The 12638-nt window shown below is 34.9% G+C and overlaps 1 protein-coding gene across 1 annotated transcript; it reads right to left on the bottom strand.

The window, feature by feature from the left end:
• Positions 1 to 247: 247 nt before the first annotated feature.
• LOC147518679 (Threonyl-tRNA synthetase) lies at positions 248 to 10823 on the bottom strand. Its single transcript, XM_086590461.1, has 20 exons — positions 10465 to 10823; positions 10142 to 10379; positions 10011 to 10070; positions 8449 to 8538; positions 6773 to 6847; positions 6518 to 6646; positions 6333 to 6422; positions 5568 to 5656; positions 5397 to 5493; positions 5228 to 5314; positions 4677 to 4761; positions 4342 to 4436; positions 3897 to 3929; positions 3724 to 3810; positions 3406 to 3498; positions 2877 to 2969; positions 2560 to 2781; positions 2008 to 2079; positions 837 to 908; positions 248 to 536 (listed from the first exon to the last, which is right to left on the bottom strand). The coding sequence occupies exons 1-20, from the start codon at positions 10740 to 10742 to the stop codon at positions 441 to 443; spliced, it is 2181 nt and encodes a 726-aa protein (XP_086446587.1). The 5' UTR covers positions 10743 to 10823; the 3' UTR covers positions 248 to 440.
• Positions 10824 to 12638: the final 1815 nt, after the last annotated feature.

Raw genomic sequence — 12638 nt, 5'->3', positions numbered from 1 at the left:
TTCTTCTCTCCCCCTAGAATTGAGAAAAGATGCGTAGACAGCTCGCTCTTTAACGAACTCGGTCTTCCCAAATCCAAACCCCTTCTTCTTCCTCCTTTATATGTAAAGGGAAAACATGCCTTTACAGCACCCTTGGAAGACCTAAGTGGAAAAGACACAATAACATAGTTTGCAGGGAAAAAAAAAAGTCCAATCTATTTTGGGTGCCACATTGATCACAATTAAAATTACAGTGGAGTACACAATCAACAATCAAACTCTTGCAATTTTGATATATATATATCCTGATTGACAATTCATCTGATCAAAAAAATGTCCCAATGAGAAACTAATCAAGATCGATAGTTTCATGAGTGATCAAGATTGAACAACTGTTACGTGATTATCATCTGCATAATCTTCACACGGATCGTCCTTCAAAAATGATCAGATAATGAAGCCTAGTGAAAAGCTGCTATTTCTTCCTTGAAATGTGAGAGTAGATTCTCGATAGTCATAACTGAATGATCTCCTTTATCTCTCACCCGCACACTCACCTGCACATAGTTTGGAAGGTGTAAGCAAAAGGTAGAAACTTGGACCTGGATGGCAAATTCTATAGCCTAATCTTCCAGCTTGTTAAGCCAAAAACTACTTGATTCCTCACAATCTCCCCGAACGACCAACTGATAGACTACAGATGGTACTTGAAGATAAACAACACCCAAATATATATAGTACATTAGTAATGCATACACAATTAATATCACCATCAAGTCCAACCATAGGCTGGCCAGGATGTCACCCACAATCCAAAAGAACGAAAATAATATGGGTATACAGAATTGAGGTTAAACCTGTCCAGTGTTTGCTTCCTCCTCACCAACAACAAGTATATAGTTGTACTGTGCTAACTGAGCTTCTCTTACCTGCAAAGGACCAAAGTACAATGGCATGACTCGCTACTTTAAAACGATGGTAGAAACAGTCTCAGCAAAAAATAGCACCAATCAGGGTCAAAGGATTATCAAATTAAGATAATGTGTTTAAAAATTGCTTTGGTGTGATGTATGTATTTTATGCTCCTAAGCAACAATGACAAGAACACCTACCGTGGTCTAACATTGGTAGCAAAATCAAACCCTACAAACCCAGTACGCGACTAAAACTTAATGCGTCAGCATGTCTGTCCCACTCGGGGACAAGTCCGACAGAAAATTTAAGAAATAAATTAAGTAGGTTCTTGTTGCAAAATTCTGCTCTCAAATGATATTACATAAATCCCATCATGCAACAAACAAAGCATTTAAACAACAACCGAGTCAGACAAATTAGTGTTAGAGTTGAATTAAACAAGCATAAATCCCAGGTTACCGGGAAACGAATAACATATAAGTGTTAGAACATGAATGCCTCCACCTTACAGACCAATAAATTTATACACCATAAATCTGCATTATTGCGACAAAATAAACCTGGAACCATTTCAAATTTTATTCATTAATATAATACTTGATGTTTATTAATAAAATAATGGAAAAGACGGAGGAGAAAAAGAGAAGGGAGGTCTCATTTTCTTATTAATCAGAAAGTAGGTATTACATAATCTTATATACCTTGAATAAACCCTAGAAGACATGAAGGACATAACTACCCTTAACAATAAACTAATATCACTAACAATACTTAATTTTCAATCCAGTACGTCTGCATATAATAAAATCTACCAATAAAACTATACGCCAAAGACCTGTATTATTCACAGAAAATAAACCAAGCCCGTTTTTGTTTTAATTGTTAGTATAAGAGTAATTTTGGTATTCAATACTTCTATAAATCATAAACTCATTTTAGTGGACCCTTGTTATCGTGCTAGAAAAGTCTCAAAGAATCTCTACAAGTTTTATCATTTGATCAGTACAAGCACTAGAAGCTATACGACTTACACAACTTCAATAAAAGTTAATGAGAAACTATACAAGCTATACAAGCACCGATGTCTAGACAACCAAGGATTTGAAAATATACCTTTTTCTGAATCTTTCTATCAGAGGCATCGACATCAACAAAATATCCGGCTTGATGAATCTGCTCTTGTACCTACAAATATATGAAGGAAAAAAATGAAGGTATTAGTTAAAATGGTTCTACTCAAAAACCCTATGAAAACTCAAATGACCAATAGAAAGGGTGGGAGGGGTCATATTTTACTAAGAACAATACTGATTCTGTTAAGTACCAAAATCAATAACCCATGTTTCAAGTTATAACAGAAGACTGTCTGTCTTGCAAGCAACAAATACCATCAGCATTGAGCACATTACAACATAAAATACAGTAAGCAATGGCCATATCAGACAACATAAATTCACAAAAAATGCCCAAATTATGTGCGCAATTGATTATCTCTTAAGTATCTTCTACTAAAGATCTTATTCAGATAAAATCAAGACCACTGATATATGCATAGAAAACAACAGATTTTCACGAAGAACGTTCACCAAGTAATTAAACATCATCAAGAACAACGACAAAAAACAAAATAAAAAAAATATTCTCATATCAAACAACTCTTTTTACCTTTACTGCGTATTCTTGAGATTTCTCTGAAACAGGACAAACAATTGCTTGACGTGGACTAAGCCAGAAGGGCCACTTCCCTTTATAGTGTTCCAAAAGAATTGCAACCATGCGCTCAACAGACCCAAGGATTGCCCTGTGGATCATAACAGGTCTCTCGGTCGCACTTTCTTTTTCTGTGGAGTAAGATAGGTTGAAACGTTTCGGAAGTTGAAAGTCCAGCTGCAAACAAGGGTTTCCATTCTTTGAGCAACGAAAAGATAATTTCTTAATATAATAAACAGATAAAAAAGATGAGAGAAGAAATCTGAATGAACCTGAAGTGTTGCACACTGAAATTTCCTCTTTAAAGCATCAAAAACACCGATATCTATCTTTGGTCCGTAAAATGCACCATCTCCTTCATTTATCTATTCATAAAGCTCAGCAAACAAGGCCACTTTAGATAACCGCCAGCACTTTTACAAGTTCAAATATTCCAAATGCAAACATGATAGACCATATTGTCATAATAGATCCAACAACACTTCCACTCAGACAGCTCATCTTAAATTTTAATTTTTTTTAAAAACTTTTGCAGTAGCGTTTTTCCCTTTACAAGTAGTGAGAATTAAAACTCACAAGACTACATATTCACAATCAAAATGTAAGGAAGCTATCTTTATTATAACAAGGAAACCTTTTAGAACATCAGTCACTGTAATCTGAATTACCATCTATGCAGGTCTCCTACTGAGAGATCTAGGGTAGTTAGCCCCAGAGAATAAATACTAATGGTCTTGAAAGCGTTGCAAGGGATGCCAACAAAAAAGCAGTAGTGCTAGAAAGAGAATAAACTGGCAATACCTGCCACGGTCTGCCGAACTCATCCAGAGCTGCTTTAAGTGCAGCTTCAGCTTTGTCCCATGATTCTACATCTCCTAGGTATTTCTCTGGTCTCTACATAAAATGAATATACTTTTTAATATGAAGGTTCAATCCATAAATTCTTAACCATTTCAATTACACAATCTGAATATACTAAAAAAAATTGTGGAAAGGGAAAAAAATGTCAAACATACTTTCATTCAATTCACATGAAAAACCAACTTGATACCAGGCTTCGGAAACCATAAATGTAAAACAAAACCAAAAGAAATATGAAACACAACTAGAATTCCGTACTGTTGATAGTTCTAGCTCAAATGTGAATCCAAATATGTCATAGGCATACTTTATGAAGTCCAAGACACTCCCAACTTCATCTTTGATCTGAAAAGATAAGGAAATTAGTAACGTCCCAGAAGATGAAAATAAGTTCAGTTGCACTCTCCACACATCATTGAACTTCAATTAACCTGGGACTCCGTGCAGAAAATATGAGCATCATCCTGCAAAAAAAATGGATGAATTATGTCAGAACAATTTAAAAACTTACAATTTAGATAATCAAAACTTAAACCATGAGATTTTGTACAAAATTTAAAAATGAATCTCTTGTTACTTGTTAGGCAGATGACTTAAGATCACTTGACCAAAATATTGGATGTCAAAATGACAAGTAGGTGCTCACCCGCACACTACATCAAACAGGGAAACCCTGGGCATTAGCCCAGACAACAGTAGTAATGCAAGGAGAGAATCGATAAGACAATTGCATATATGTTGTCTGATCCAACAACAACAACAAAATGAATAAACAAAGTGGCTGCGCAGTCAAGCAAGATGCCAACCGTGTGATATCATGCTATACTTCTTTCCAAATTTAATAATGTAACATGCATAACATAAACGAAAAGATACCTGTTGAAATCTCCTGACACGGGTTAATCCTGTAAGTGCACCACTGGCTTCATTCCGATGCAAAACTCCAAAATCGGCCAACCGAAGAGGTAATTCTACAATACCATCCCAAGTAAAAGTTAGCAGTGGAAACAAAAAACTAAAGAACAAAGTAAACGAGTTGAAAATGATATATGTTCTACAATAAACAGGGTTTTTTTTATCAGAGTACATTGCGAATGAATTATAATAGGTTTTAAAGATTACATTCAACACATGCTGACATTTCTTACATATGGAAAAAAAAATTGTTACATATAGAAAAAGAAAAAGGAAACTAGAAATGATAATGTCACCTCTATATGAGCGGACTCTGTGATCAAACATTAAACAATGCCCGGGGCAATTCATTGGCTTAAGTCCAAACTCCTGGTTTTCAACCTGCGCAATAGAGAACTTGTATAATACATACATATAAGAGAAAACATGGTAAGATGGTACCAATTCCAGGAGACAATATCCAAGACTTTAGTGAGCAATTTGGACTCCTTGCTGATGCAACATTTTTATGTTCTTTGTTTGATTGTTTTGCTCACCTTAACGTCTTGCTAAGGGGTTGTACTCTTAGCTTCTCATTTAATAATTCAAAAATGCAAAAAAGTCAGGAAATGAGAGGTATATATAATATATTGATGAGTTATGGAAAATGAGAGATGTGAATGGCTAGCTCATTCCAAAGTTGTTATTGTTACATATATAAGTTATGGTCACTTTGGCACCAAGTGGCACGAATTCTTCCCAACTATGTGTCTACCCCTGGTTTTTCATGAGTTATAAGCTAGTTGGATGGAAGATTATAATGTAAACATGTTCTAATCTCAGCAATGTGAATCAAGAAAAATTTCACCTGAAAGACAAACATGTTCTCCTTGTAGTTTGCAGCATGTCCAGATGTTTCCCAGAGTTGCATATTATACATGTTTGGTGTTACAACCTGCCAAAGAGAGCTCAAGTGAGAGATCTAACTACATGATACTACAAGTTTGAGATTTGATAACTGGATACAAATACCCAACCTCTTCATAACCTCTTTCTCTATATTGCTTCCGCAAAAAATCCATTAATTTGTTGTAAATACGGGCTCCATGTGGCAAGAAGAAGGCACTTCCCGGACTGAGATGCAATAAGACAAGCTTCAATCTGATGTTATGAATAGTTTTAATCTAACAGAAAGCAGTAATGTATACCTAAGTGGATGAAAAAAGAAAAGCTCTTGCTTTACGCCTAACAGCCTATGGTCATATTTCTTTGCCTCCTCCAGCATGGTCAGGTATTCCTGAATTAACAGGTACAGTTCAAAAAACACCTTATTATGGAGATAGCAAGATGTTGAACACCAATTATATAAAGGGAATAACTACATTATAAAGGAAGAGCAATGGGAAAACCCTTAATAATCACTTTACTTATCAAAGCAATAACGACTACTTGTTTCTGTGGCCAAGGGCCCTATTTATAACAAAACAAGATTCCAAAATCAAATACGAAACCAAACTGGAAACTCAAATCCTATTCCTAATAGAATAAACTAATAAGAAACGGCCTAAACATATCAAACCCTAACTTGAGCAAAATACTAACACCATGAGTTACTAAAAATAATAAAAGAAGAAATGGAAATTTGTTATAAATAGTAAGTCCGTGATTACTATAAACAGCAAATTGTTCTTCCATCATAGTAAATTAGTACCTAGTACCTACCAAATACAAACAGACTTCTTACACCCACATGAGCATGTATTACGAAGCCGGAAACCAAATCTTGCTTTAGTTTAATGTTCTCACTGTACCAAGAGTCACTAGAGGTACACAACAGCATACTGAATTGTGTATATTAACCTAGGATAGCTGGCCAGCCAATATTATCCCCAGTAACAGCAGCTCATGAGTTCACAAGCATTCTTGGTAGTGGATAAATCTTATTGACTATGACAACAACTCAAGGATCTTACCTTCAGACGCTTGGAATCTGGATAAGATATTCCATAAACTCTTTGTAGACTTTCCCGCTCTCTGTTGCCCCTCCAGTAGGCTGATGAAGCCTGTGCAATTAGATTAACTGTTAGTCCTAAAATCAAAAATGCCATATGCACATGACAACAGCTTAATCCAATTCCTATTCAAATATGTGAGTTACCTTTAAGCAAGCAAATGCTTTCACAAAAGATGTGTTTGGTATATGTGGTCCACGACAAAGATCAACCAAGGGCCCACATCTATATACGGTTATTGTTTTGTCCTCTGGAAGATCCTTAATGATTTCGACCTGGAAGGAACAGTAAATTGATTGTTACAACAATAAACACCATAAGTATCAAAGACAAAAAATAATGAAATAATAATACTAATAATAATAATCATTGGATGATATGTTGCACGCAGCGGAACATGCCTTAAATTGATTTTCCGAAAACAATTCCAAGGCCTGATTTCTGGATACTTCAATTCGCTCAAAAGGTTGCTTTTCCTGCAAAATTGGCAATGAAATGAAGTTACATTGACACGGATAGGTGTGTCCATATCCGACACGGATACGATGTGTCTGACACGGCAAAATATCAAAAATTGAGGTATATCACATACAATGTGTCTGATATGTGACCGACCGACACAGACACTGGATACATATCTGACATAGATTATTTTTGAAATATGATGTGTCCATGTTACATAGCAACTAAACAACATATTCAGAGGATATGCATTTTGTGGTGACGACTATGGAAGAAGAGTTCATATGCATGTTTTCGCAAACCCTTTTTAGATTATGACTTTATGAGTATTATTATTATTTTCCTTATAATTAGGCCGAAGGATATCATAACCCTCACTCCAAGGGTAATAGAAGAACGAGCTCATATTGGCTCTAGCAAACCTGCCCTAAAGGCTATATGACCAGGGACCCCCTCCTAAGCAGCCATGTCACGTGGATATCATCCCCAAAGGGTAATGAACAGAGAGCCATCATTGCCTCTAGAGAAACAAGGGAGAAAGGCTAATCGGTAATGGAAGAACTAAACTCCATCAAAGTACATGAGTAGAATTCTCTGGGTGCCACTAGTGAACTTTGAAAATTTGAATCTACAGTGTCCCCATGTAGCAGGTACGCACAACTATGAGCTACAAGTTCATGTTTTAACAAACCCTTAATCAATGTGTTGATATTGTGAAGCTAAAGAACTAAGTTTTTCTCAAGTCAGGAGATGTGATTGCAGAGTTCTCACATATTTGAACGCCTTACATGTACTATAGCAATTGCTCACCCTCTAAATATAAGGTTTAACATCTCGTTGCGCTTAGAGTCAGATTCGCCTTTTTGCAATGGCTTCGCCAGGGTCAAGTTCATTAATGATTCTAACAATCTCATAGTGAATAAGTTACTTATAGGATATTATTATGCCCTTAGGTACAATCTTTTCACTTTCAGCTTAATTTGGTCATGTGAACAGTTTAGCTTAATTTGATTTCCTTAACAATTCTAGGTAGAGTAGAATAGAGCCCATGCACTGTTACAAACAATATCTTAGTTCTGTAAGAGAATAGGATCTGGTTGCAAGGAGAAAACCTGCATGTGAGAACTTGCAACTTCAGATAAGCCAAAGTTACAACTTGACAATCTGATCTATTCAAGGTAGATATTAGGAAGCCTTGTCCAAGTTGTTTATCTATTGCAATGTCTCATGCTCGATCCTTAGTGCGTTTTTTACCATACACCCATGCACACAGACCCACATACACGTATAAGCAAATATTTCAAAGCCTACCATTACTCTTTAGTGCAGTTCGTAGTTATTTTAACTATGTTGTTAACTTCTACTCCTCAATTCTATCCAAAATCTTTACGGAATCTAAAAATTGCACATTTAGATGGTGATAGACGATAATCACTTCCAATACTGTCTAAACCAGGACAAAAAAAAATAAACATTTTACAGGCACACTAGCAACACAACTAGATAAACCTCAAGGCAATAAATCAGAAAGCATTAGTATCCCTCAAACAAAAATAAAAGCAATGTTTAAAAAATGCAAATCTACATAATATGAGCACAGTAAAAGTCAAAGTACCGCAACAGCTTTCAAAGCCCCTGATTCAATCAGTTTAAAGTGATCCTCATTCAATCCAAGCTCCCCATAAAAAGCATCATAGTAGAAACCCTATATAAGAGTTCAAACAATCAATGAGCTCAATTTCAAATGCTAATACATACTAGTTGTAGACGCAGCAGTTCAAGTTCAATCTAATAACAACCCTGTCAAGCAACAGGATGACCAAGCCTGAACATCGAAGTAAAGAAGATGCTGAAAATAATCTAACGAAATAGATAGTAGGTGTGTATTATTTGTGTAGATTATTCCCCGACTCATTTTGAATAAAATACAGGCTAATATTGTACTGGTTGTTGATCTTAGTAGGAACTTTTTCCCACTCAAGAGCTCTAATCTTTACCAAACCCTTCTACTCCTCCGTACTTAGAAAATCTTCCCCTCACAATTACTGCTATTGAGTTACCAAAAGTTCTCACAACCAGGGGCAGACCCAGTGTATAACCAGGGTATTCAAGTGAATACTCTCAAGTTTGCCCAAAAAAAAAAATAGTAGGTTTAAATGCTTAATATTTAACTTGGCCCTTTAGTATTTAGCCAAATAAAAAAAAAAAAAACTTGGCTCGTTAGTTCACAAGTTATTTTTAACATTTTGGATTATGGCCTCTGTAACGTAGGCCAAGTCCACACTTTTACTTTTACTCCAAATTTCTCAATTTAATTTCCCGCGGGTATCATTTTGCCTTTTGAAATCATATGTTTATACCTATGTTGCACGGACGCAGACGCCAACACAGACGCAACAACTCGGTTAAATCTCAAAAAGGTAAGACGCAGACGCGGAAGTTAATTAATATTTATAATAAATAAATTGAACATTAAAAACTAAATTAAATGTATCAATATTCATAAATTCAAAACTATTAAAGATAAATAGCCACAAAATGAAGTTTAATATTTCCTAATCAAATTTTAAAAACATGTCATAAGTCTTAACAAATCAAAAAAATTAAAAATTGAGTTTTTTAATATTATTTTTATTTATTTTATTTTTTTGGGTCAAAATCTGCGTCCTGACCATGTTGACCACGTGTTGACGGCATCCAAGCCACGTTTGTGTCTGCGTCCGCGTCCGCGTCCGCGTCCGACGTAGACACAGCCCATACGTAGGTGCGTCCGTGCTTTAGAGATTTATACTGAACCTTTTATTTTTAGTGTCCTCAAGATTTTACAGAATTACTCGATGATTTTTCTTTTTTTCTTTTTTTTTTTTTATATAACACTAAAGAAAATTTTCGGTTGTTGAACTTGTGACTTGAATACCCTTGACGAAACTCCTGGGTCCGCCCCTGCCCACAACAGGAAAAGTTTAAAAGTAAAGTTTCCCATGGATAATGAAAACTTCCCCACAAATCAAACACACCCTTAATCACAAAATCCATAACATTCGTGTAGATGTTCACAAGCTTTAAAAGGGGATAATTCAATGGCAATGTGTGTATTCTCAAAAACACCTACGCCAAAGTCTATAGTTAAGCTGAGCTAAATGAGTTAACAAAACTAAATAAAACATTAAACCATACCTCCCCTCGAGTTGTACACGGCCCAATACAAAGCTTACATCCATACTCCATTTCCAACGCCTACAAAACCAAACACTAAGTCAAAACCTCAATATAATAATATTAAACAAGTAACCATCTCACCGACCCACCTGTCCAAGAATATGAGCACTAGAATGCCACATAGTATCCCTCCCTTCATCGGAATCAAATTTAAAAAACTCCAACTCACAATCTTCTTCCAATGGTCTAAACATATCCCATAAAACCCCATTCACTTTCGATATCAATGCATTCGCTGCCAAACTTATCGATATCTCCTTAGCGATATCTACCGGTAATGTCATCCATTTTTTACCTTCTTTCACCTTTCCATCTGGTAAAGTTATCCTATTACAAAATTACCAAAAAACCAATTAGGAATTTAAAAAAAAAAAAAGTTACAATGCATGGTAATAAATAAATTTTTATTTACTTTATTAATTGACCGCCGATGGTGTTACGGTGTTGGAGTTGTTGGGTTTTGAGTGAGTCAAAGATTTGAATACGTTTTTGAATGGTGGAATCGAGATAAGATTCGTCTATGGGGTGAGAGATTGGTGCGTTTGGTTTTGTTTTGGAGACCATTGTGGTGGGTGAATATAACGAAAAGTGGCGGAGAGTGTTTGTTATTATGTGATGATGAGAAGGAGAGGAGGGTGGGCGAGAGATATTTAGGGAGGAGGAAAGTGTTCTCAGTTTACTTGAGAACATCAATTGTTTTTTTCACTGTATAAAAGTTGCCGTAGGTTTTCATTCATACTCAACTTTTTGGTTGAAAGAATCTTGACCGTCGATTACTTGTTGCTATCTTGATTATATGTTTTAAATCTCGAATTTCCACATGAAATGTCGGTATAAGAGGCGACGCAACTGTAAGAGGTCACTCCATTGGGATCTTGTCAAACATGGTAGCAACTAGCAAGTATGGCAATAATAGCCCATGATTCCTGTTTTTCTCTGGAAATGAGTCCTATATATAAACTTTTTTTTTTTCGAGATAAACCTACATTTGTCCATATATAAAAGGTGATTTTGGACATACCCAACAAAACACTCCCGTACCCCAATTTTAAAATAAATAAATAAAATAATTTTAGACACATTTAACTTCCTAAACTACTCTTCTTTTTATTAGGCATACCCAAAATATTTATTGACTACAATAAGTCATTTACTCGTGATTCAGTTGTAGAAAAAAAAGACTGGTTTTTTTTCTCTTCTTCTTCTCCAATAACCTCCTATTCTTTTATCTTATCAATAAACATGCAAACACTCACTTTTGATTTAAATCTATCATACCAAAGTAATGAGGATGAATACCAACTGAATGAGGATAAAATAAAAAAATTCAAAATTAAATTTTGATGAATGGGAGAATGCAGAAAACTATTATACTTTAGATTACTACAATGAACAGATACAACACCAAACAAAAATGTGAAGGTATATTCTAATTTAATCAACTGAATTCTGTCAAGTTGTTAATGTTCAAACTAACTTTCGATCTATTCCTATCTAAAAAAAAAAAACAGTTGGTTACCAAAAACAAACAAATAAAAAAACAGCTGACAAAGACTAATTAGTTAGAATTTTAAGATTGGTATTCGACTTCTAACAGATGTATCATAGACTAGGGGTGGGCAATGGGCCGGGTCGGGCTAGCCCGGCCCTAAACATTTAAAGCCCTTCAAATATTAGAGTCGGGTTGGCCCGACCCTAAAGTCAGCATAGGGCCGGGTCACAAGTCTAAACCTCAAGCCCTTACCCTACCCTAAGCCCTCTTTAAAGGCTTTAGGGCCGGGCCTATATATATATATATATATATTTTTTTTTTTTACTACATCAGTTTTAAAACTCATTTATATTACAAAAATGTACAATAATCTACAAACTCAAAGTCCAACCAATCTAGTAATAATCTTGTATAAGTCCAAAAATTTAAAATGCACATCCACAATCTAATGAATCAAGTACATCGAGAGTTGAATTTGTTCTTCCTCAGACTCAAACCTCACTAAAATTACATTTTAAATTGAAATACATAGACAAATAATTATATTATCATTTTAAAGGAAGAAGTAATAGATATAAAGAAGAAACATAATAGTTTTGGTTAAGGGTCATGGAAGTTGTTAAACTATTTGTAATATCATAAATTATTTCTATAATAGATTCAAACAAATATAATATTTACCTTTCTTCTAATTTAAAAGTGATTCAAGCTTTGTATATGGAAATGAAAATATTGGCTTTTGAACAAGTGATGGAGAAAGGTTTGAGATTACAAATGTCATTTTTCTGACAAAGGTTGTTTTTTGGTTTCTATGTTACAAATGTCCGCTCGTATTTTGCTTTTAATGGTGTGGAAGGAAATCTTTAGTTTTAGACTTGGCTTGGATGTGAATAAAAATATAATTTATAAGAAATAAGTGAGAAAAGAAATTGAGAATAATAAGTTATGGACTTTGACTTGATGATCAAAGGAATAAAGCCTTATTTTTTATTAGGCTAGTGCTCATTGTTCTTCATGTTATTAAGTTGACAAGTTTTTGTTATATAAGACAAGTTATTGGAAGTACCCTTGGGTGTAAGTGATAAATTACAAAG

This window comes from Coptis chinensis, chromosome 2 (assembly GCF_015680905.1).
Source record: "Coptis chinensis isolate HL-2020 chromosome 2, ASM1568090v1, whole genome shotgun sequence".
Classification (NCBI taxonomy): Eukaryota; Viridiplantae; Streptophyta; class Magnoliopsida; order Ranunculales; family Ranunculaceae; genus Coptis; species Coptis chinensis.
Note: the sequence above shows the minus strand (reverse complement) of the source record. Positions and strands in the feature narration are given on the sequence as shown.